The 25,914-nt window shown below is 36.8% G+C and overlaps 1 protein-coding gene across 35 annotated transcripts in view; it reads left to right on the top strand.

The window, feature by feature from the left end:
• The window catches only part of PTPN20 (protein tyrosine phosphatase non-receptor type 20), a 103,690-nt gene that overhangs the window by 2,367 nt on the left and 75,409 nt on the right, over positions 1–25,914 (top strand). For 11 of the 35 annotated variants that reach the window (XM_037730011.1, XM_037730008.1, XM_037729995.1 and 8 more), the window contains exon 2: positions 23,019–23,175. The exons of 23 other annotated variants lie outside the window; for them this stretch is intronic. In XM_037730011.1, the coding sequence (XP_037585939.1) occupies positions 23,142–23,175 (34 nt within the window). In that variant the 5' untranslated portion in view covers positions 23,019–23,141. Of the gene's footprint in view, positions 1–16,650; positions 16,779–23,018; positions 23,176–25,914 lie in introns of all 35 variants that reach the window. One more of the 35 variants, XM_037730007.1, reaches the window with a different exon arrangement.

The following is a 25,914-nucleotide window of genomic DNA, read 5'->3' as shown; positions in this document are numbered from 1 at the left end:
GACACCTGGCATCTTTGTAACCAATTTTCTGAGAAACAGGGCCCACCAGCCCTGTACATACTGTATCTAACTGTGTAACTGCTACCCCACACTGCTACCGCACATCCTGAGTAAAAAAATAATTTTAAATAGAACTTTTTGTTAGGACCCCCTTTCCCCTAACCTGCTCCTTCTGCTTCTGTAATAATCTGCTTACCGCCCCCTGACCCTAAACTGGTATAAAAATGTAGACCGCCCTTTGTTCTTGGCTAAGAGGTTTGAGCTTTAGCTAACTCTCGGATGCCAGCATAAAGATGGACTCTCAACAAACTCAGTGTGTGGCGCTTCTGTTTGAACTCACTCGAGTATAATAGACTGAGCTCCTAAAAGCGCTGAGCACTTATCTAAGCACATCTCATGCATAATCTTGTTTAATTGCCACTTCAACTCTATAAGGCAGGTACAATTATTATCCTGATTTTTCAGATGCAAAAGTAGGCTCCAAGAGGTTAAGTAACTTGCCCAAGGTACACATACCCTGATCTCCTGTTTCTACTGCAGACATTAACTTTTTTTTTTTTTTTAACTGCTTGGTCTTCACTAATCTGCACTGCAGTGGAGTACTTAAAGTTGTTGAACTCCAAAGCCATATTATCTGGTTTCAGAAAACTGCCGCTTATTTGCTATGAGACTTTGAATAAATTATCTAACTTCTGTGTGCCTTTGTTTCTTTTTGACAAAATGGAAATAATAGTAGTACCTGCCTGATAGGGTTATTATCATTGCAATTGAGAATCACATGAGTTAATATATTGAATATGTCTAACATAGTGCCTGGTTGTTTAGATGCTACTATTATCATCTGCCTGGTAGTACTACCAAGGTGTTATGCATCCTGATTGGTTTGATCTATCAAACTAATTTGGCAGGGTGTGTTGGCTCATGCCTGTAATCTCAGCACTTTGGGAGGCCAAGGTGGGTGGGTCACGAGGACAGGAGTTCAAGACGAGCCTGGCAAACATAGTGAAACCCCGTCTCTATTAAAACTACAAAAATATTAGCTAGGCGTGGTGGTGGGTGCCTGTAATCCAAGCTACTCGGGAAGCCGAGGCAGGCGAATTGCTTGAACCTGGGACGTGGAGGTTGAGTGAGCAGAGATGGTGCCACTGCACTCCAGCCTGGGCAACAGTATGAGACTCCGTTTCAAAAAAAAGAAAAATTCTCGAATTGTACTGTTATTATGTCTAAGTAGAGTTTTAAAATTGCAGTGCACTATATTACTTCCACCTCAGGGTTCACTCTTGTTTCCTCTGAGTTCATCTCTCTGAGGGAAACAAATAGATAATAGTTTGTTTCTAGGTGCAGAAAACAACTCGGATTTCATTTAGACTCATTTGATCAATGGAGTTCATTTCATTAATCCTGGCATTACTTACCACTTAGCAAAGGGGAATAAGGCTTGGGGAGTAATGTGATTTCATGTTGCTTTTCCCAGATGAGCAGCCCGTTTAGAGGAGTTTGTTTAGAAAGACCAATGGACTACATAGCCACTATTAGGCATAGCATGTGGTAAGTGATATGGGTCAGTGGGCTGCACATAAAAGTGTTGTGAAAAGATGTGTAATATCTTTGGAGTTACCATGATGTGTTGTGTCAGATACTGATTAAAAGCGACTGGTAGGCTTGGCATTTGAGACCAGTGAAAGTTCTAAATGATCTTTGCTGATATACAACATGGAGAGTAAATGTATGATATAAAGTAGTGGTTCCCAGTGAGTTTGCATCAGAATCACCAGTGGGGAGCTTTATGAAGATTTGCAGAATGACAGGCTCCACTTCCATAGATTCTGAATCAGTAAGTCTCGGTAGGGCTCTGGAATCAATCTATTTTCATAAGAGCTCCCCAAGTGACTCTGATGTGCAGTTATCATGGGATATTGTTAGTGCAAATCAGTGCTTTTAAGCCCTGACCATGTTTTGCAATTACCTTTCAATCAGCTTTTTTTTTTTTTTTAAGTACTGATGTTCTGGAGCCACCCCAGAGACTCTGATTTAATTTGACCTGGGTTAGGTCTGGACAATGGTGTATTTTTTTAAAAAAAAATTCTCAGTTGATTCTAATGTGCAGCTAGGTTTGAGAATCACTGCCATAGTCAGCTAGATTTCCTGCCATAGTTTATTTGCTCTTGAAAATTTAAAATAAACCTAGCTTCAGGCAGCACTTTACCACCAGGAAAGTGGAAACATGAGCATTTCTGAACTTCCCCAGTGTAAATGTTCAATATGATAATCGGGTAACAATTAAAAATGTGAATTGCTGATAAAATTAGCATTTCTTACACTAAGCTATGAAGATTTGATCAAGTTTCCCCTGAGGATGCGAATTTCCTGAGAGCTTTATGTAGAATCTCAATATTTCAGCAACTGTGGGAGGTATGTATAATTCCCATTTTATATATGACAATTTTGAGGCCAAGGGAAGTTAAGTTTGAGGTTAAGTAGCTTGCACATTCAGTTGCGTATATTTCCAAGATCTAGGTTCCATTTTCTCAGTGATTCTCAACTTTGAGTGCACACTGGGATCACCTGAGGAACTTTAAAATAGAAAGTGCTTGGCATGGTTTGGTGGCTCATACCTGTAATCTCAGCAGCACTTTGGGAGGCCTAGGTGGACGGGTCATGAGGTCAAGAGATTGAGACCATCCTGGCCAACATGGTGAAACCCCATCTCTACTGAAAATACAAAAATTAGCTGGGTGTGGTGGTGCATGCCTGTAGTCCCAGCTATTTGGGAGACTGAGGCAGGAGAATCAGTGGAACATGGGAAGCAGAGGTTGCAATGATCCGCGATTATGCCACTGCACTCCAGCCTGGTGACAGAGCGAGACTGTGTCTCAATTACCAGTGCTGGTGTTCCATTCTCAGAGACTCTGATTTTGTTGGTTTGGTGTGGCCTGGAATTGGGATTTTGCAAAGCTCTCTAGCTAATTCTAATGTGCAGCTGAAATTGGGAATCTTGTGTTATACCATGCAGCTTCCTGGTGGTCTAAATTAATTTTCCCTTATGCACGTAGATTGCCCCTCTGTAGACTGCTGTGACTGGGTTCCTTGTCTTCATACATTCACTTATAGATGTCTTAGTGTCTTTTCTTTCTGCTCCTTCCTGACTCTTAACAAATATGTAAAGATTGCCATATGCTGTTCTTGGTTCCAGAATGACACAGTGATGACAGGACAGACCAAGTTGCCAGCCTCATAGTACTTATATTGGGGGAGATAGACAATAAACATGTGAGAAGGTACATATGGACTTATATATGTAAGCAAACTTTAAGATAATACAAAGTGCTTTTGGGAAAAATAAAGCAGGATAAGTAGTGATCCCAGCAGCAATGCATGAGATTCTATCTGCTCCACATTCTCACTAGAACCACTTTCTATTGGTTTGTGTGTGTGTGCTTGATTTTACCATTTTTAATAGGTATATAGTAATATTTCATTATGGTTTTCCTTTACATTTTTATGTTGGCCATTTGTGTTAAGCATCTTTTCATGTATTTATTTGCCATCTGTGTGTCTTTGGTGAAGTATCTCTTGGTACTTTTGACACATCTTTTGACTGTTTTATTTAAACGTGGGTTGTTCTCTTTTTGAGTCATAAGGGCCTGTATATTTAGGATGTAAAGCCTTTCTCAGATATGTGTTTTGCAAATATCTTCTCACAGACTATGGCTTGACTTTGCATTTTCTTAAATACTGTCTTTTGAAGAGCAGAAGATTTTAATTTTTTTGAAGTCAAGTTATCAATTATTTCTTTTGTGGTTTGTGCTTAGTGTCTTAAGAAATTTTTGCATAATCCAGTGTCACAAAAGTTTTCCCCTAAGTTTTCATCTAGAAGTTTTATAGGTTTAGAGTTTGCATTTTGGTCTATCATCTATTTTGAGTTGATTTTTGTACGTAATATGAATATGGGGTGAAGTTCATAATTCCGTATATGGATGTCTCATTTTCCCAACACGTTTGTTGAAAGCACTATCCTATCCCCATTATATTATCTTGGTACCTTTCCTTTCCTAAATCAATTGTTGCTATGTGTGAATTATTTCTAATCTCTCTGTTCTTTCCTGCTGAGGTATATGTCTATTCTTATACCAGTACCACTCCTGTTTCCTCTGCTTTTTCTCTTCCATACTTCTTCTCCTTCTTTTTATTCTTTTTCTTAGTGGTTACTCTAGGCTATATAAGTTTGTCACAGTCTACCTTCAAATAATATATCACTTCACATATAATGTAATATATACCCTACAACAGTGTGCTTCTGTTATTTCTCACCCAAACTTTGTGCTATGATTGCCATACATTTTATGTCTACATATGTTATAAATGCCACCATTTAATTGTCATTATTTTTGCTTTAGACAATTATCTTTTTAAATTCTTGTTCTCTTCACTCTTAAAAATTTTATTTTATAGACTGCTTTTAGAACAGTTTTATAAAAAAATTGAACAGATATTACAGAAAGTTATCCTATGACTCCTCAGCTCCACAGTTTTCCCTGTTATTAATATGTTGCATTTGTTTGGTACATTTGTTATAGATAATAAACCAGTATCTATAGATTAGTATTAACTGAAGTCTCTAGTTTACATTAGGGTTCACTAGTTTTATTGTACATATTTATAGTTTTTGACAAATGTATAATGTCATGTATCCACAATTATAGTATCATGCAAAATAGTTATATTGCCCTAAAAGTCTTCTGTGCTTCATCTATTCATTATTTCACTTCAGCTTCTGAATCCTTACTAACCACTGATCTTTTTGTTGTCTTAAAACCTTTGCTTTTTCTACAGTGTCATATAGTTGAAATTATGTAGTATATAGCCTTTCAAATTGGCTTTTCTTTAGAAACTAGTGTTTCTCCATATCTTATTATAGCTTGATAGCTTATTGTTTATCATTATATAAATGTTCCTTGAAAGGGCCATATATGTAAAATAACCCCCAAATATAGAAGGAGCCAAGAAATTAAAGAATGAGGCAAACATATCTAGTTTGTTGGCAGAGGGTGATTTTTAGGGGGAAATTTTGGACAGAAATATGTTCTTGGGCAGCAGTAAGACATGTTGATTTTCACACCATTACTCTCCAGACTATGGTCTTATATACCATAGGAAAAGGGTATATACATGCTCCATAGACAATTAAAGACAACCCTTGAGAACAGGCAAGATTTCGGTATGCATCATTGCCTGTAGTTTTTGTGATAACATCAAGGTTGACATGTTCTTACACTATGGATAGGAAATAAGGTAGGAATCAAGGAGGCATTTCCATGACTGGGGTTCATCAGAAATCAGAATAGTGGATTAACATCCAAAATGGAGTAACTTTTGTCTCCACAATGGATATATCACAGTTTATTCAAATTATGATTACATCTTGATTGCTTCCAGTTTTGGGTGATTATGAGTTAAGCAGCTACACACATTTGAATGCAGATTTTGTATGGATGTGAGTTTTCAGATTAATTAGGTGAATACCTAGGAGTATAGTTGCTGAATCGTTTTGAAAGAATTTGCTTAAAGTGTCTTTAAAGTGGCTGTTATCAATTTGCATTCCCACTGATAATGAATGAGTGTTCCTGTTGCTCCATATACTCAACAGCATTTGCTATTGTCAGTTTTTTGGGATTTAGCCATTCTAATAAGTACATAGTATTACCTCGTTGTTTTCTATTGTCAGTTTTTTGGGATTTAGCCATTCTAATAAGTACATAGTATTACCTTGTTTTAATTTGTAATTTCAATAAGAACTTATAGAGGTGGCAAATAAGCATATGAAAAGATGCCCAACACCATAAGTTCTCTGATGAGGTGTCAATTTAGGTATTTTGCCCACTTTATTTTTTGTTTCTTCTCCTTTTATTAAAAAAATTTCAATAGTTTTTGGAGAACAGGTGGTTTTTTTGTTACAGAGGTAAGTTTCTTAGTGGTAACTTCTGAAATTTTGGTGCACCCACCACCTAAGCAGTGTACACTTTACCCAATGTGTATTCTTTTATCCCTTATCCCACATTTCAACTTCCCTTCAAGTCCCCAAAGTCCATTATATCATTCTTATTCCTTTTCATCCTCAGCTTAGCCCCCACTTATAAGTGAGAATATATGATATTTGGCTTTCCATTCCTGAGTTATTTCACTTAGAATAATGGTCTCCAACTCCACTCAGGTTGCTACAAATGCCATTTTTCTGTTCCGTTTTATGGCTGAGTGGTATTCCATGGTGTGTATATATATATCACATTTTATTTCCTCTTAGGTTGATGGGTCTTTAGACTGGTTCTTTATTTTTGCAATTGTGAATTATGTTGCTATAAACATGCCTGTGCACGTGTCTTTTTCATATAATGACTTTTTTTCCTCTAAGTAGATATCCAGTAGTGAGATTGCTGGATAAATGGTAGTTATACTTTTAGTTCTTTAGGGAATCTCCATACTGTTTTCCATAGTGGTTGTACTGGTTTACATTCCTGCCAGCAGTATAAATGTGTTCCCTTTTTACCACATCCATGCCAATGTGTATTATTTTTTATTTTTTAATTATTGCCATTCTTATAGGAATAAAGTGGTATCTCATTATAGTTTCGATTTGCATTTTCCTGATGATTAGTTATGTTGAGCATCTTTTCATATGTTTGTTGGCTCTTTGTATGTCTTCTTTTGAGTACTGTCTATTCACATCCTTTGACTATTTTTTGACTTTTTTTTTTTTCCCTTGCTGATTTGTTTGAGTTCTTGTAGATTCTGGAAATTTGTCCTTTGTTGGATGCATAGTTTGTAAATATTTTCTCCTATTCTGTGGCTTGTTTACTCTGCTGATTGTTTTTGTGGTGCAGAAGCTTTTTAGGTTCATCAGGTTCCATCTATTTATTTTTGTTTTTATTGCATTTGCTTTTGGGTTCTTGGTCATGAAGCCTTTGCCCAATATCTAGAAGAGTTTTGCCAATGTTATCTTCTAGAATTTTTATGGCTTTAGGTTTTTTGATTTAAGTCTTTGATCCATCTCAAGTTGATTTTTGTATAAGGTGAGAGATGAGGATTCATTTTAATTCTTCTGCATGTGGCTTGCCAGTTATCCCAGCACCATAAAGTGGGGAAATGACACTTTTCCCACTGGTAAATAACAGAATTTGTTGAACAACAGAGTGTCCTTTCCTGACTTTATGTTTTTGCTTGCTTTGTCAAAGATCAGTTGGCTGTATTTAGCTTTATTTCTAGGTTCTCTATTCTGTTCCATTGGTCTACATGCCTATTTTTATATCAGTACCATGCTGCTTTGGTAACTATGGCCTTGTAGTATAGTTTGAAGTGGGGTAATATGATGCCTCCAGATTTGTTCTTTTTGGTTAATGTTGCTTTGGCTATCTGCGTTCTTTTTTGGTTTCATATGAATTTTAGGATTTTATTCTAGTTCTGTGAAGAATGATGATGGTACTTTGATTGGAATTGCATTGAATCTGTACATTGCTCTAGGCAGTTTAGTGATTTTCACAATATTGATTTTACCCATGTGTGAACATGGTATTTCCATTTGTTTGTGTCATCACTGATTCCTTTTACCAGTACTTTGTAGTTTTCCTCGTAGAGATCTTTCCCCTCCTTGGTTAGGTGTATTACTAAGTATTTTATTTTTATTTTTATTTTTGCAGCTGTTGTAAAAGGGATTGCGTTCTTGACTTGTTTCTCAGCTTGGTTATTGTTGGGGTGTAGTAGTGCTACTGATTTGTGTACATTGATTTTGTATCTTGAAACTTACTGAATTTATCAGATCTATGAGCTTTTTGAATGAGTTTTTAGGGATTTCTAGGTATACAGTCATATCATTGGTGAACAGTGACAGTTTGACTTCCTCTTTACCAATTTCGATGCCCTTTATTTTATTTTATTTTTTTTCTGTCTGATTATTCTGGCTAGGACTTCCAGTGCTATGTTGAATAGAAATGTTGAAAGTGGGCATCCTTGTCTTGCTCCAGTTCTCAGGGGGAATGCTTTCAACCTTTCCCTGTTCAGTATAATGTTGGTTGTGGGTTTGTCATAGATGGTTTTTATTACCTTGAGGTATGTTTTTTCTGTGCCAGTTTTGCTGAGGGATGCTGGATTTTGTCAAGTGCTTTTCCTGTATCTATTGAGATAATCATGTGATTTTTTGTTTTTAATTCTATTTATGCGATATATCACATTTATCTTCTTGTGTATGTTAAACTATCCCTGCATCCCTGATATTAAACCCATTTGATCATGGCATATCATCTTTTTGATATGCTGTTGGATTCACATTCTCTTAGCTAGTATTTTGTTGAGGTTTTTTGCATCTGTGTTCATCAGGGGTATTGGTTTATAGTTTTCTTTTTTTGTTATGTCCTTTTCTGGTTTTGGCTTCACAGAATGATTTAGGGAGAATTATCTTTCTCTGTCTTTTGGAACAGTTTCAATAAGATTGGTACCAATTATTCTTTGGATATCTGATAAAATACAGCCAGTAATCCATCTGGTCTGGGGCTTTTGTTGTTGTTGTTGTTGTTGTTGGACTTTTTTTTCTTATTGAGTTTATTTGGATCATCTCTCTTGGTTAATTTCGCTAATGGTCTGTCAATTTTGTTGATCTTTTCAAAGAACCAGCTGTTTGTTTCATTTATCTTTTGTATTTTTTGTTTCATTTTATTTAGTTCTGCTCTGATCTTTGTTATTTCTTTTATTCTGGTTGGTTTGTGTTTAGTTTGTTCTTATTTCTCTAGTTTCTTGAGGTGTGGCCTTAGATTGTTTGTGCTCTTTCAGACTTTTTGATGTAGGTATTTAATGCAATGAACTTTCCTCTTAGCATTGCTTTTGCTATATCCTAGAGGTTTTGATAATTTATTTCACTATTTTTTGTTCAACTCAAAGAATTTTTAATTTCTGTCTTGATTTCATCATTGACCCAAAGATCATTCAAGAGCAGATTAATTAATTAATTGATTTCCATGTATTTGTATAGTTTCAAGGGTTTCTTTTGGAGTTAATTTCCAGGTTTGTTCCACTGGGATCTTAAAGAATACTTAAATAATTTTGATTTTCTGAATTTATTGAGACCGTTTGGTAAACTATTATATGATCTTTCTTGGAGAATGTTCCATGTGCTGAAGAAAATATTGCATATTCTGCATTTGTTGGGTAGAATATTCTGTAAATATCTTTTAAGTTCGTTTGCTCAAGAGTGTAGCTTAAGCCCATTGTTTCTTTGCTGACTGTCTTGATGACCTGCGTAGTGCTGTCAGTGGAGTATTGAAGTCCCTCAATATTATTGTGTTGCCATCTGTCACATTTCTTAGGTGTAGCAGCAATTGTTTTATAAATTTGTGAGCTCCAGTGTTGGGTGTATATGTTTTTAGGATTGTGATGTTTTCCTGTTGGACTAATCCTTTTATGTGAGACCTATGTGTTAGGTGAGTCTCCTAAATACAGCAAATACTTGGCTAGTGGATTTTTATCCATTCTGCCATTCTGTATCTTTTAAGTGGAGCATTTCAGCCATTTACATTCAATGCTAGTATTGAGGTGTGAGGTATTGTTTTATTCATCATGCTAGTTATTGCCTTAATACCTTTTTTTGGTTGTGTTATCGTTTTATAGACCCTGTGAGATTTATGCTTTCAGGAGGTTCTATTTTGGTGTATTTTGAGTGTTTTTTTCAAGGTTTAAAACCCCTTTAAGCATTTCTTGTAGTGCTGGCTTATTAGTGGCACATTCCATCAGCATTTGTTTATCTGAAAAATATTTTAATCTCTCCTTCATTTATGAAGCTTAGTTTTGCTGAATGCAAAATTCTTGGCTGACAATTATTTTGTTTCAGGAGGCTAAAGACAGGACTCTGATCCCTTCTGGCTTGTAAGGTTTCTGCTAAGTCTGCTGTTAATCTGGTAAGTTTTTCTTTATAGGTGATCATGCTTTTGTCTCACAGCTCAAGATTCTTTTCTTCTCCTTGACTTTAACCTGATGACTGTGACTAGGTGATGATCTTTTTTGCAATGCATTTCCCAGGTGTTTTTTGAGCTTCTTGTATTTGGATGTCTAGATATCTAAAAAGGCCAGGGAATTTTTCCTCAATTATTCTCTCAAATAAGTTTTCCAAACTTTTAGATTTCTCTTTATCCGCAGAAACATCAATTATTCTTAGTTTGGTCATTTAACATTATTCCACATTTCTTGGAGCTTTGTTCATTTTTTAAAAATTATTTTTTTTGTCTTTGTCTGATTATGTTAATTCAAAAGCCTTGTCTTAGAGCTCTGAAATTCTTTCTTCTATTTATTCTAGTCTATTGTTGAAACTTCCCACTGAATTTTGTATTTCTCTCAGAGTATCTTTCATTTTCAGAAGTTGTATTTTTTTTTCTTTATGATATCTATTTCTCTGGAGAATTTTTCATTTATACACTGTATTTTTTAAAAATTTCTTTAACTGGTTTTTTTTTTTTTTTTTTTTTTTTTTTTTTTTTTTTTTTTTTTTTTTTTTTTTTTTTTTTTTTTTACTTTTCTCTGGTATCTCCTTGAGTAGCTTAATAATCAACCTTCTGAATTCTTTATGTGGCACTTCAGAGATTTCTTTTTGGCTAGAGAGCTGGTGTGATCTTTTGTGGGTGTAAGAGAATTTTGTTCTGCCTTATTACCATAATTACTTTTCTGGTTCTTTCTCATTTGAGTAGACTATTTCAGTAGAGAGGTCTGAAACTCAAGGCCTACTGTTCAGATTCTCTTGTCCCACGGAGTGATCCCTTGATGTGGTGTTCTCCCCATTCCCTCAGGGATGAGACTTCCTGAGAGCTGGACTATAATAATTGTTGTTGCTCTTCTGAGTCTAGCCACCCAGCAGGGCTACCAGGCTCTGGACTGGTGCTGGGGAGTGTCTGCAAAGAGTCTTGTGATGTGATCCATCTTCAGATTCCCCCACCGTGGATACCAGCATCTTCTCTGGTAGAGGTGGCAGGAAAGTGAAGTAGACTCTGAGAGTCCTTGGTTGTAGATATGTTTAGTGTGCTGGCTTTCTTGAATGCTGGTTATGCTACAGTGAGGTTGTCATGTCGATACATTTAGGACCTCTGGTTAGCCAGGATGTTGCAGGCAGTGGAATTAGGTGTTGACTTCTCCTTTCTGAGATTAGGATTATTCTGTTGTGTTGCTGTAATGGCCTGGGTTGGTTGGCCTCTAGCTAGGAGGTGGAGCTTTCAGGAGAGCACCAGCTGTGATAGTAGTAGGGGACTCTAAGTCTGCCCTAAGATGGCTAGGGTAACTATTTTGGTTTCTCAGGTGATGGGGGCTGTGGGCGGGGGATAAAGCTCCCCAGAGTTTCTATGTTTTGTGTTCAGCTACCAGAGCAGGTAGGGAATGCCATCAGGTGGCAGCAAGGTCTGGGCTCAGACTCTCCTTGGGCAGGGTTTGCTGAGGCCACTGTGGGGGATGGGGCTTGGTTCTCAGGTCAATGGGGTTATGTTCCATAGGGGATCTTGGCCCCCTCTGTTGTATTATATAGTTCACCAGGGAAGTCAGGGATAGCCAGTAGCAAGAGGCCTGACTCAGCTCCCATGCAACTGGTGAGGCCACATATCCTGCAGTGCCCCACTCAGACCTTGCCCCCCCTCAGTTGGTGGCAGTTCCTGTGCTTCTGCACTGCTTATATCTTCAGCAGCTCCTCCTTGTTCCTTGGACTCCACTCAAGAAAATTTGTGCCCAGTTGAAACCACCACCAGTTTCATCTGGGAGCGTTCTTCACTCTGCAACCCTTCTGCAATTCTGCTGGTTGTCTTCCTCAAGGGTTTTGGTGAGATATAGTTAGGGATGGCTTCCCTGTGCTTGAGGTGGAGACTGGAAGTGCATACAAGGCACTTCCTGCTGCTACTTCTACTTTTATATTTTGTGTGACTCCCTAAATTCCTTCCATCTTTAGGTAAGTTTAAATTCTGCTGTGATCTGGATTTTCAGATTCCCAGTAGGGGTGTGTGTTTGGAGTTAGGTTTTCTCCCTTTTACACTTTGGGAACTCACAGTTTTTCTCCTGTTTCACAGAATTTGCAGTGGCATGCCTGTTTTGCCAATTTTTAAATAAAGTTGTTTGTTTTCTCATTGTTGAGCATTAAGGGTCTTTGTATATTTTTTTATTAGAAATTCCCTATCAGGTATGTGTTCTTCAAACATTTTTTCCTGGTCTGTAGCTTGTCTTTTTACTCTCTTAACAGTGTATTTTGCAGAAAAGAAGATTTTAATTTTAATGAAGTCCAACTTATCAACTTAATTACATGGATTATTTTTTGTTGTTATATTTACAAACTCATTGTGAAAACCAAGATCACCTAGATTTTCTCTTGGATTATTGATGTGTGGTTTTGTTTTATACCCTAAGAGAATATTTTGGGTTAGAAAGTTCTAACCCCAGGTACCTATGAGTCCAACCTTATTTAGAAATAGGGTCTTTGCAGATGTAAGCTGAGGTCCTAATGCAATGACTAGTGTCCCTGTGAAACAGAGAAATTTGGACACAGACAGAGGGAGAAATTCATGTGACAGCAAAGGCTGAAATTGGAGTGGGATGTCTATAAACCAGGGAACATCAAAGATTGCTGAAACCACCAAAAGTTAGGAAGAGACAAGGAAGCATCCTTTGCTGGGGCCTAAGAGAGGGCATGGCCTTGCCACCACCTTACCTTCAGACTTCTGCCCCCAGAACTGTTAGAGAATACATTTCTGATTTGTTAAGCCATCCCTTTGTGGCAATTTGTTATGGCAGCCATCGGACATGAATACATATTTTGATACCAGGAAGTCTTTTTCTGTTGTAATAAGTACCTAAAAACATGGAAGTGGCTTTGGAATTGTGTAGAGACTGGAAGAATTTTAATATGAAAAGCCTAGACTGCTTTGAAAAGACTATTGGTAGAATTACAGATATTAAAGGTGATTCTGGTGAAGGCTCAGAAGAGAGGGGAATTGTAGAAAAATCATCTATCGTAGATTCTCTGCATCTTAGAGAATACATATATTGTCATGAACAGAATGTTACTAGAAATATGAACTTTAAAGATGCATCTTGTGAGGCCTTAAAAAGGAAGTGGGTAAACATATTATCAGACACTGGAGGAAAAGTGATCCTTATTACAGAGTGGCAGAAACTTGGCTGAACTGTGTTTTACGTATGGGTGGAAAGCAGAATTTGTAGGCAATGAACTTGTATATTTAGCTGAGGAGATTTTTAAGTCAAGCATGGAAGATGGGGCCATGGTTTCTCCTCCCTGCTTATAGTGAAATGCAAAAGGAAAGAGATAACTTGAGGAAGGAATAGTTAAGCAAAGACACCAGCACTTGATAGGTTTGAAAGTTCTCAGCCAATTCAGGAAAGATACTCTGGAAAAAGGACCATGGATGGGCGTGGCCGAACAAACATTCACTGAAAAGATTACATGTGTGACTTATAGATCCAGACAGCCCTCTCAGGCCCTGGAAACCTAATGAAAATTTACCTACCATGTTTTGGACTTGTTTGAGACCTGTGAACCATTTTTTCCTTCTAGTTTCTCCCTTTTGGAAGGGGACCATTTGTCTTATGCCTGTTGTATTGTGGAAGCAGATAACTTGTTTTGTGGGTTTCAGTGTCCACGGGAGAGAAACTTTGCACCAGGATGGACTATACCCACGGTATCACATATACCTGATTTAGATGATTTAGGAGATGATATTTGGGACATTATAATTGATACTTAGAGGCAACTCGGGACTTTAAGTTGATGCTGGAATGGGTCAAGTCTCCTGGAGATGTTGAAATGGGGTGAATGTATTTTGCACACAGTAAGGACATGACTTTTGGGGGATTGGAGAGAAAACTATGGTGGTTTAAATTGTGTGAGCCAGTTGAATCATGCTGTCCAAGGATTTCTGGCAAACACCAACCAACAGGAAGAGACAAGGAAGTATCCACCCCTAGAGCCTTCTGATAGAGTGCAGCCCTGCTGACACCTTGTTTTAAGCCTTCTAGCTTCGAGATCTGTTTTCTCTTCTTTTAAGCCATCCAGTTTGTGGTACTGTGTTATGGTAGCCCTTGGGCACCAACACAGTTATCTTCTAGAAGTTTGAGAATTTTTATGTTTTACATTTAGGCCTGTGATTCATTTTGAGTTAATTTTTGTGAAAGGTGTAAGGTCTGTTCAAGCATCATTTGTTGAAAAGAATATTCTTATGTCTTTGCTTCTTTACTAAAGATCAGTTGACTACATTTGTGTGGGTACATTTATATGGACACTCTATTCTGTTCCATTGATCTATTTGTCTATTCTTTCAACAGTATCTTGTGGTCTTGATTGTTGCAGCTTTATAGTAAGTCTTGAAATCCTGTATTACCTGTCTTCTAACTTTGTTCTCCTTTAGTATTTTGTTGCTCATTTTGGGTTTTCTACCTTTTCGTATAAACTTTAGAAAGAATTTGTTGATATCCATGAAACAATTTGCTGATATTTTTGTTGGAATTGCATTGACTCTGTAAATCATTTTGGGAAGAATTGAGGTCTTAAAAATACTGAGTTTTTCTATCCATGAACATGAAATATCTCTCCATTTGTTTAGATATTTGCTTTCCTTTGTCAAAGTTTGGTAGAGTTACTCATATAGGTCCTGAATATATTTTGTTAGATTTATACTTATATATTTCATTTTTGGGGGGCAGCTAATGTAAATGATATTGTGTTTTAAATTTTCAATTCCAACTGTTAATTGCTGGTTTATAGGAAAGGAATTGACTTTTGCATATTAACTTTGTATTCTGCAGCCTTGCTATAATTGCTTATTAAGTTCCAGGAGTTTTTATTTATTTATTTATTTTGAGATGGAGTCTCACTGTGTTGCCCAGGCTGGAGTGCATGATGTGATCTCAGCTCACTGCAACCTCTGCCTCCTGGGTTCAAGTGATTCTTCTGCCTCAGCCTCCCACGTAGCTGAGAATACAGATGTGTGCCACTATGCCTGGCTAATTTTTTGTATTTTTAGTAGAGACAGGACTTCGCCATCTTGGTCAGGCTGGTCTCAAACTCCTGACCTCAAGCGATCCACTTGCCTCAGCCTCCCAAAGTGCTGGGATTACATGTGTGAGCCACCGTGCCTGGCTAAGTTCCAGGAGTTTTTATTGTTGTTGTTTATTCGTTGAGGTACTTTATATAATATTCATGTCATCTGAGAAGCAAGGCAGTTTTATTTTTTCATTTTCAACTGTATGCCTTTTTTTTATTGAATTAGTCAGAAATTGTATATGGTGTTGAATAGGAGTGTTGAAAGAGAACATCCTGGCCTTGTTACCTATCTTAGAGGAAAGCCTCTACTTTCTCACGGTTAAGTTACCTGTAGATTTTTTTGTAGATATTTTTTATCGAGTTGAGAAAGTTTGCCTTTAGTCCTAGTTTTCTAAGATTTTTTTTTTTTTTAAATCAAGGATGGAATTGGGATTTTGTCAAATGCTTTTTTGCATCTATTGATATGATTATATGAATTGTCAAGAATCAGTGAGGTACTTTGCTAGATGTCCACTAAACTATGAGCTCCTTGGAGGCAGAGGTTATTGCATCATCTCTGGATCTACATCTCTGATACAGTGACTGGCACATTGTAAACACTCAAAGCCTGCTGAATTGATTTAGCGTTTTCCTTTCACAATCAAGAGCTGTGATCACACACCTGAAAGTCATACTTGTGGCTCAGTACATGGAAGGTATGGTTGCCAGGCAACCACATCCAGCCTGGGTTGTTTGGTGACTGGAGAAGGTATGGGGCTGGTGGTCTCCAAAGCTTCCCAATCACTTTTTTAGAAATACCTGATTGAGGCTAAGGACATACCTCTTTCTATTTATTTTTCTGTTTGTTATTTTCATCTATTTTTTTTCTTGAATTAGTTAATCACCGTGCAACTTTAGCCACTCACTTCTAAGTAGCATAGAGTCCCCCAAAACATGAATACCATTTGCTATTCTTTAGGAACAGCTTTATTACCAGAAGTGAGTGGCTTGGGCATCACTGCCTTGTCACAGGGAAGCGTTTTTCACCTTTGACCTCATATCCGACTATGAGGAACACAGAGGAGGGAGAAGGTGGGGAAGATGAGCCAGGAGAGGGAAAAATTTCAAATGTGGAGAACTTGGTTCTTTTTTTTTTTTTTAACCAGTCTGCAGAAACTCAAAGTTCAAACCATTAAATGATGAGAAAACTAGAAGGTTGGCTTTCTCTTCTCCTTATTAACATATCATGGGGAAGATGTCTACCGAGGATAGAAGAGTAGGAACATGCCTTTTCTTTTTCCTCTGTTGGCTTCTAAAAGGAGCCTCACTACAGCTCTCAGTTCAGATAAGAATATTATAAGAATCACTAATGGTCTTCAGTGTTTTAAGGAGAAAGATTATGGATATAAAAATTTTTGTATCAGCGAAAGATCCCTATTGCTGATAGCCCTTTTCTAAATCTTTTATTTTACAGGTTAAGTGACTAAAGATTAAGGACAAGGTTGGCCTTTAGACATATGTGGACCAATGGATATGATCTGAGTAAGTCAGTAAGTTATCTCTCTGACTTCTTTTCATTTTCTTAGTGCAGATGTTTCCTTGTCCTTTAGGTGGCATATTGTTTTTTCTGGAAACCATTGTGAAACTGTTCATATCTACTTAAAGGGAACTTATTTGAAGTCTGAGTCTTGAGGGAATAGGCAGAACAGGCATGTTGGAAGGAAAGCATGAGTCTTAGGTGAGTTTCAGGTGGGAGGGACAACTGTATGTTATAATTTTACTTGGAGTTTTCCCGGGCTTGATGATCTGTTGAGTCTAATTTTAGTCCTTATTTATATATGTCCATTGACTGTATATTATGAGACATTTGTCTGGAATTCCTTTTTTCATGATAGCAGAACAAGTTAAATTTTGTTAGGTATAGTTCTATATTAAGAAGATGTTAACTTGTTACTTTTAAAAAACATTTAGTGCAAAAATGGTCAGATTTATGTAAGCCTTGTATGCAAAATTATTTGCAGTAAAAATACTGCAACATTATACAGTTCATTTTTCCTTCTTTTGTAGAGATGGCTGTTCTATGATTACCCTGGGATGCTGTTTAGGTATTGCTGTGTAGTTTTTTTCTTTCCTGGGAAGTATAAGGCAGGAACTTAGGAGGTAAGATATAACTAAGTAGGGTCTGTTAATGAGGATGACAGTGTATTTCCCATGATAGCCTTTATCAGGGCTCTCTAAGATTACTCCCAGTTTCAGTGATTGGATAGAAGAACTCATAGGATTCAGCAGGTAGTCACATTCATGGCTAAGATATATTACACTGAAACAGTACAAAGCAAAGTCAGTAAAGGGAAATCAGATAAAAGCTTCCCAGAATCTTCTAGTGGATTCACATAGGATGCACTTAATTTTCTGAATGACAAGGTATGGAAACCTGTGTGAAGTGTTGTCTATCAGGAAAACTCATCTGAGCCTAAGAGTTTAGGGTCTTTATCAGGACTGTCAGTGTGACTGATAGCAGTCATTGAAATTCCAGATACCTAGAAGGAAAGCAGATGTTTTAGGAAAAATGAGCTACTTGACAGACAGACAAACAGATGGACCTGAGGTTCATTTAGAAAAATTTTATATTAGTGTAGGCAGTGGTTTTACCAAGTTCCCAGATATCAGCCAAGGACCAGCTTTGTAAGCAGGCATTCCTAAGGAGTGTAGTAGTCTTGGACCTGCTAGGTGAAGTCATGAACTCTTGTCTGCACACATATGTAATGTACATACATTACTGACTGACATGATCTCAGTTATGGAAATAGTTCAGCTGCACCCTATAAATAAGTAGTTCTTTGGATTATGGAAGCCAAGGTCTACTAATGAAACGATGCCCCAAAGAGTTAACCAGTGGCAAAGAGAAATTTTTGAGCTTATAGGATTGGTTGATAAAAACGATTTTCTGAAAAGCTGAAATTCTCTCTTCTTTTAAGATAACAAAACTGGCTGAAATCAGTTGAAACCAATATAGCCAACTAGAGTCTACACAGAATGAGCTTGCTGATGCCACAGCCCAAATTTCTGCTGTGTGTTTTGTACTAACTCTCCCCGAATTTACATATGTGACCCATGAGATAGCATAAGAGATACTGCACATACCCAAAGACTCTTCAGACCCCAGTTTCCGTCTACCAATCTCCTACTCATTTCAAAATTCACTCCCTAAACATTTTCTAATAAAAATGATGCCTTTAAGCCAGTACAGGGAGACGGATTTGGGCTAGACTCCTGTCTCCTTGTTCTTAGCACCTACAAAAAAAATAGTCCTTCTTTTCTCAAAAACCTGGTGCCGAAATATTGGCTTCTAACACACTGAGCAGTGAACTCTTTTGCTTGGAAACACTGAGTAGAGGTACAGGAATTGTGTATCTTGAAGTAAAGCATCCTCTTATAATTACTGATACACTTCCAAAAGAGAAAGAGAGGAATGTAGGAAGGAGGGAAGAAAAGAAGTTTCAACAGACAGATGGACAAACAGATGGACCTGAGGTTCAGGAGACTGGAGGGGATATGTCAAAATAATTTATATCATGAGTGAAACAAACTGTAGAAGGTTGTTTACCTTGGCACCTTAGTAGCAGAGGCATCCAGATAACAGAGTCATTTTGGAAAGACTTCTTAAGTCATTCATCACTTTTACTTGGACCATTCTAATAATTGAAAAAGTATTTGCTCAGAATGTAGTTCATCCAAATATATCATCAGTCCCTGGGTTTCAAGGGGTGAAGCATTGTTGACATAGGGTTCCAGTGCCTTTGGAACCTTAAGTCTAACATTATTCCAATGAAGGCTCAGAGTAATCTTTAATCAGCTTGCTGTTAACACAGATGGTAACAGTTTGTTCTCATGTCTATGATGGGTTGGTAACAGCTATTTTTTAATGTTTAAACTTTCATTAATAACTTAATATTATCTTTGTACAAGTGTTTCTATTTTTAATTGAAGTACATTATCTTTTGTGGCTTTTTAAAAATCAATTGTATTGAAGTGTAATTATGTATAAAGCTTTTAACTTTGCAAGCAAAGACGATTTTCTCTTTTCTGTCCCAGTGTGAATCCTTTATTTTTCTTGTTTTGCCTGACTGCATTGCCCAGAGCTGTCAGTGGCTCTGGAGGTAGCACTTCAGCACTTCACTTCTCCCTGCTTCCCTCCGAGTCCCCAGCCCTCACGCTCACATACTACAGAGAATGATTGATTAATAAACCACTGAATTACATTGCTTAATGGTTTATAATCAGAAAAAGCAACACCATCATTTCTTATAAAAAACTAAAAACCATTCTTAAAGGGCATAAAACATGCCAAATAATTACTAGTAGTCAAAAAAGCTTTTGCTGAGAAATTAGTCTCAAGAAATATAGATTTCAGAGGAAGGAACTATTATCCCTGGGGTGACCACAGGTAGGGCAAGAGTCAGTACTATTGAGCATTTGAGACTTCTTTCATTCCCTTCTCTTCAGGGTAGTGTAGGTCTCAGGGAGTAGTGTGTAATAGAACTTTCATAAGAATTTGAAGTGGCCCCAGCCCTGGTGCTAAGAACTGCCAGGGGCCCAAGGTGCTGAGCATGCCATTTAAAATTGTATATCTTGGCATCTTACACTCAACCCAAAGTCCATTGTGAAGAAATAATCTTTGTTAGCATCTGCTGCAGTTTTGCCAGTTTGTGATAGACTGAAAATAGTGTCTCAGCTGAGAATTTGGGAATATGTACAGTGTTCATTGACTCCCCAATTGTGTCACCCTGACACCTGAGGAAAGGTGTTTTGCTTTTGTTTCCTGAGCAAAACAAACGCTTGTATTTTTTCTTTTCTTTTTTTTTTTTTTTTAATGATTAGATAGGATCACTTTGTGTCGTATTGGAGCTTTTGTTCCTCTATCCCCAGTGCTCTATCACAGAGTAAGTACCGTAATACTATTTCAAGGATTTCCCTTTTATCAGGGCAAATTCTCTACTTTCTATACTGTTGCACCTTCCCCAGGAGTTGGAGGGAAACCTTTATCTTACAGACCTGACCACTGGTTCCCAAATATCTTTCACAGTCTTTCCCTCAGGGACCAAGTGCCTATATCATTCAAGTGACACCTCTGTGACTTCTCAAGTGTTCTTGATGTGGACATGCAAATTAGTTACCTGGTGTTACATACACATTCTTATGGAATTAACTAATTAGTGCCTTGAACATTTCTTGCATATCTCCAATGTGTTAGTCTAGTGGTTGGATATTCAAAAGTGAAAATCTTAGTTTCTGTCCTCAAGATACTTATGGTCCAACCTGAGGCGATGAGTCCAGAAATCATTATAAAACATGGAGCTTATAGGGGAAGCACTTCCAGGGGCATATTTAGCCAAGCTTGAGGGTGGGGGGAGGTGGGAAATATGGTAAAAGCTTGCACTATATTTTCTGAAAAGTTTTCTTCTGCAAATGAAGATTTTGCTTTTATTATATAGTTTACAATTTATATTGTAGACCTCATAAATTACCTAAAATTTCAGTACATATATGTTAATGTTGACTTGTATGATCTTATATTATTACTGATTTACTATAGTAGCTGCAACTCAAAATTGAATTAAATGTTAATCATGTAAATATTGCTTTGTTTTGTCTATTTTAATATATACTAGAAACATGTCAGGAAACGGAAATCTATCTATTTAATTCTTGTGTTTCTGTAGGGTTATCTGTGATTTACTGCACTGTTACTTACTAAAATACTAGGATTAGGCATTCATTTCTGATCAAAGCTGTTCTGATACTTTTATGGATGGTATGAACAACTGACTGTTGGTATGGATTGATAAGGATTTTAGTCTATTCATCTGTGCACTAAAGAGATCTTACTAATGTGTGTGTGTATTCATATAAAGAGGATAAGTCATTGGGGTGGAAGGCCATTCACATATTTGTGGAATGCAAGATGTAACATTTTTAAATCCCAGTATTTGAATTACTAAGAGTGTCTCCAGTTATCAAGGAGTGTAAAACAAAATTTATTTTGTCTTTAATTAAAATTGTACTATTTTATATATTTTCAATCACATACTTGGGAGACAGAAGCTTAGGTGTCATTCTTAGAGGTTCTCAGTTAATTCTGAGGTCTTCAGTATCTCATGTCTGCTTCTAGGGAAGGCTCCTTGTGAAATCATTACCTTACTCTCAGTCACAAGGCCACTGCCATCGTTTTGTTTTTGTTTTTAACACAGAGTCTTGCTCTCTTGTGCAGGCTGGAGTACAGTGGCGTAATCATAACTTATTGCAGCCTCCATCTCCCAGGCTCAAGTGATCCTCCTGCCTTAGCTGCCCAAGTAGCTGGGACTACAGGTGAGTGCCACAATACCTGGCTATTTTATTTTTTTCATTTTTGGTAGATAGAAGGTCTCACTTGGTTGCCCAGGCTGGCCTCAAACTCTTGAACTCAAGTGATCTTCCGACCTTGGCCTCCCAAAGTGCTGGGATTATAGGTGTGAGCCACTGTGCCTAGCCCTGTCCTCCTATTTAAAAAATATATTCTTCCCCTTGTCAAAGTCGTGTTTTTTAAAAATTAAAAATGTGACTCATACAAATTTGAAATGAAACCAGGTTAAAGATTTTACTCAATAGTATTAATTAGTGAAGAAACCAGGAAGATGGCAAAGGTAGTTCAAAGAACAGTTTGAGGATCTAGGTTTTTCACTGACATTTTAAACCAATGTTAGAGTAAGAATGCTAGATTAGATTAAGAAAACCTGGTTAATGCCAGACAGACATAAATTATAATCTTTACTGTTACCTTATCAGCCAGAAATTATTTGTATCACTGCTGGACTTTTAATCGGTAGTGAACAATGAAATGAATAAAGTACAATTTCCCCACGTAAGTAATCTTTGGGATGGTCCGTCATTATTGTATGACATTGAAGGTACATGACACTTATCTTTTTGCCTTACCTTCACATTTTAAATTTATTTATTTAGCTACAGGGTCTGGCTCTGTTGCCCAGGCTGGACTGTAGTGGCATGATCTTGGCTCACTGCATTTTTCACCTCCTGGGCTCAAGCCATCCTCCCACCTCAGTTTCTCGAGTACCTGGGACCACAGGTACATGCCACCACACCTGACTAATTTTTGTAGAGGCAGGGTTTCACTCAATTGTCCTGGCTGGTCTTGAACTCCTGAGCTCAAGAAATCCTCCTGCCTCGATCTCCCAAAGTGCTAGGATTGTAGGCATGAGCCACCACACCCAGCCTTAAATAATTTTTTAACACCTATATCTCAAAGTTTTAAAATAAATCTGTTTTACAACATTAATTTTAGATTCAGATTATAGGAATACCATTTTATTTGCAGGTATTTAATGGAAAGATCTCCAGACAAAAAGTATTCTTGGTTTTAACCAATGGCAGCAATGTAGCATGGCCTACAGGCCACTTAAGGCAAGGATTAGAAAAGAAAAAATATTTTGTGTGAGAACTTTTTATAGATTGAATGAACAAGAACTCCTTGAAGATGGGCTTTGTAATTAATTCTTATTTATTCAGTATTGAATTCTCAGTACCTAATTTAGCTTAGGTGTGGCATTTAAATAATTGAGTTTCCATTGAGTGACACTGATTGAATTTGTGTGTGTGTGTGTGTGTGTGTGTGTGTGTGTGTGTGTGTGTGTGTATTTATATAAAGAGATCCATCATTGGAGTGGAGGGCCATTCACATATTTATTTGTGGAATGCAAGGCATAACATATTTAAATGCTAATATTTGATAAATAAATGTATCTCTAGTTCTCAAGGAATATCTAGAAAATATTTGATAAAATTTCAAATGAAATTTATTTTAATTGTCTTTAAAATTACACTGTTTTAAATATTTTAAATTGATGAATAATAATATGTCAAAGCTATGATAGCTCCAATTGTCTAAAAGAAAAATCCTTGGCTTTGTGTATTTTACCAGGTGAACAAAAATTGTTTCTTGGTCCCCAGGATACTAATTAGACCTTTGGCCTGGCTCACAGGACTTTAAGGCTCCGTATCTGAAGAAGCCTTTTACCAGTCTCATTTGGGGGATGGAGACAACATGTCTTCACCCAGGGACTTTAGAGCAGAGTCTGGTAGGTGCATCATCCACTTTTCTGGATATGGGATCAGAAAGAGTTATAACAGTGCCTCTCAAACTGTAGATTTGCATAGGGACCACCTGTGGATCATTATCCTGTATATTGTGATTGCCTGCGTCTTCATGGGGGAGGGGAGGCAAGACTGCATTTCTTATAAGCCATCACACTTAGAGAACCAACAGTTAGACTCTAGTGTTTTACTTTACTCTTTACAAATAACATTTTTTTCCTGATTATAAATATAATATAGGGTTATTGTGAAGAATTTTGGAAGTACAAAAAAGCACCAAAACAGACAAAACAACAAGACAATAAAAACAACCTGTAATCTGCCACGAAGCTGTTTGTTTCCATAATTTTGTGAGATGTGAACTCAAAGCATACACATTTCTAAAGTTTTTGATACATCATACTAATGCTATGTTTTAGTTAAAACTTAGCTGTCTCCTAGCCAACCTATATTGTTATTGTCTTGCTTAAAATATTAGTAGCTTGCCATCATTTTTCAGTATTTCTTTTATGCCTTTTCTCATTCCTTTTACATTCAGCCCAGCTGCTATACACTCTTCTACCTGCCCTCCTTGTCATTATTGTTGCTCCCTCCCTAGAGGTGTTTTTCCAATCTTTATTGAGGTATAATTGACAAAAGTTGTGTATATGTAAGGTATATAACTTGATGTTTTGATTTGTCTGTACACTGTGAAATGATTACCAAAATTAAGCTAACATATTCATCACCCCACATAGTTACCATTTTCTTTCTATGTGTATGTGTGTATTACAAACATAAGATCTACCCTCTTAGCAAATGTCTTTACAATACAATATTGTATGTATTATGCTGTACATCAGATCTTCAGAACTTAATCATCTTGTATAACTGATATTTGATGCCATCTGTCCCACGACTCCCCATTTCCTCCTTCCCCCATGCCCTGGCAACCACGATTCTGCTATCTGCTTTTGTGAGTCTGGATTCCATCTATAAGTAAGATTATGCAATATTTGTGTAAGGTGAAGGATAGGAGTCTAAGTTTATTCTGCATAGTAATATCCAGTTGTTCCCAACACCATTTATGGAAGAGATTATCTTGTCCCCAATACATGTTCTTTGTGTCTTGTTGTGAAAGAGTTGACTGTAAATATATTAATTTATTTCTGAGTTCTCTAGTCTATTCCAGAGGTATATGTGTCTGTTTTTATGCCAGTGTCATGATTTTGTGGTTACTATAGGTTTGTAGTGTATTTTGAAATCAGGGAGTGTAATACCTCAACTCTGTTCTTGTTTTTTTGTTTTTATTTTGTTTTTGTTTTTCTTGGCTTAGAATTGCCTTGGCTACTTGGAGTATTTTTTGTACTTCCATATGAATTTTAGGATTTTTAAAATTTCTCTGAAGAATGTCATTGGTATTTTGATAGAAATTATATTGAGCTCTCAGATTGCTTTAGTTTTGTGGTTATTTTAAAAATATTTATTCTTTCATTCCATGAGCATGGGATGTCTTTCCATTTGTTTGTGTATTCTTCAATTTATTTCATCATTTTTTAATAGTTTCCATTGTAGCAATCTTATATATCTGGTTAAATTGATACCTAGATAATTTTTTTTGTAGTTATTGTAAATGAGATTGCTTACTTGATTTCTTTTTCAGGTAGTTTGTTATTGGTATATAGAAATGCTACTGATTTTTGCATGTTGATTTTGTGTTCTGCAGCTTTACTTGTTTATTAGTTCTAAGAGTTTTTGGTGGATTCTTCAGGTTTTTGCATTTATAAGAGCATGTCATGTGTAAACAGGGACAAATTTGACTCTCCTTTTCAATTTGTATGCCTTTTGTTTCTCTTGCCTAATTGCTCTGGCAAGGACTTCCAGTATGGTATAGTTTAGATGTTTATCTCTTCCAATTATGTTGAAATGTAATCTTCAACCTGGTAGGATATGTTGGATCATGGGGGTGGTTCCTTCATGAGTGGCTTGGTACTATCCCCCTGGTGACGAGTGAGTGCTTGCTTAGCTCATGTGAGATCTGGTTGTTCAAAGGAGTCTGGAACCTCCCCGTTTCTCTTGCTTTCTCCTTCACCATGTGATATGCTGACTCCCCATTCACTTTTTGCCATAACTGTAAACCTCCTGAGGTCATCACTAGAAGCAGATACCAGCACCATGCTTCCTATACAGCCTGCAGAATCATGAGCCAAAACAAACCTCTTTTCTTTATAAATTACCCAGCCTTAGACATTCCCATATAGTAATGCAAATACACTAACACAGAGTATTATGGGTTTTTTAAAAGAGTATTTTAAAAATAACATCTGCATGGTTCTCTTACTGATTAATGAATATAATAAAGTAACATGGTCATTTATACATCTGTATAAGGGCCATGATTTTAATGTTTCTGAAAACTATCCTTTAACAGTTGCAAACTTCTATGAAAAAGCTGATTTTATGCTAGAATACGGAAAAATATGGAAATCTACCCCAATTCTTTTGTAGATGATTTCTTTTTTTCCCAACTTTTATTTTAGGTTTGGGGGTACATATGCAGGTTGTACCCCCAAATTTGCCCTTTGTTACATGGGCAAATTGCTTGTCCTTGTGGTTTGGTGAACAAATGATTTCATCCCCCAAGGGGTAGTGATTCACTTTGGATAATGACCTCCAGCTGCATCCATGTTGCAGCAAAGGACATTATTTCATTCTTTTTTTTTTTTTTTTTTTTTTTTTTTTTT

Source organism: Cebus imitator, unplaced genomic scaffold (genome assembly GCF_001604975.1).
Source record: "Cebus imitator isolate Cc_AM_T3 unplaced genomic scaffold, Cebus_imitator-1.0 Scaffold326, whole genome shotgun sequence".
Classification (NCBI taxonomy): Eukaryota; Metazoa; Chordata; class Mammalia; order Primates; family Cebidae; genus Cebus; species Cebus imitator.
Note: the sequence above shows the minus strand (reverse complement) of the source record. Positions and strands in the feature narration are given on the sequence as shown.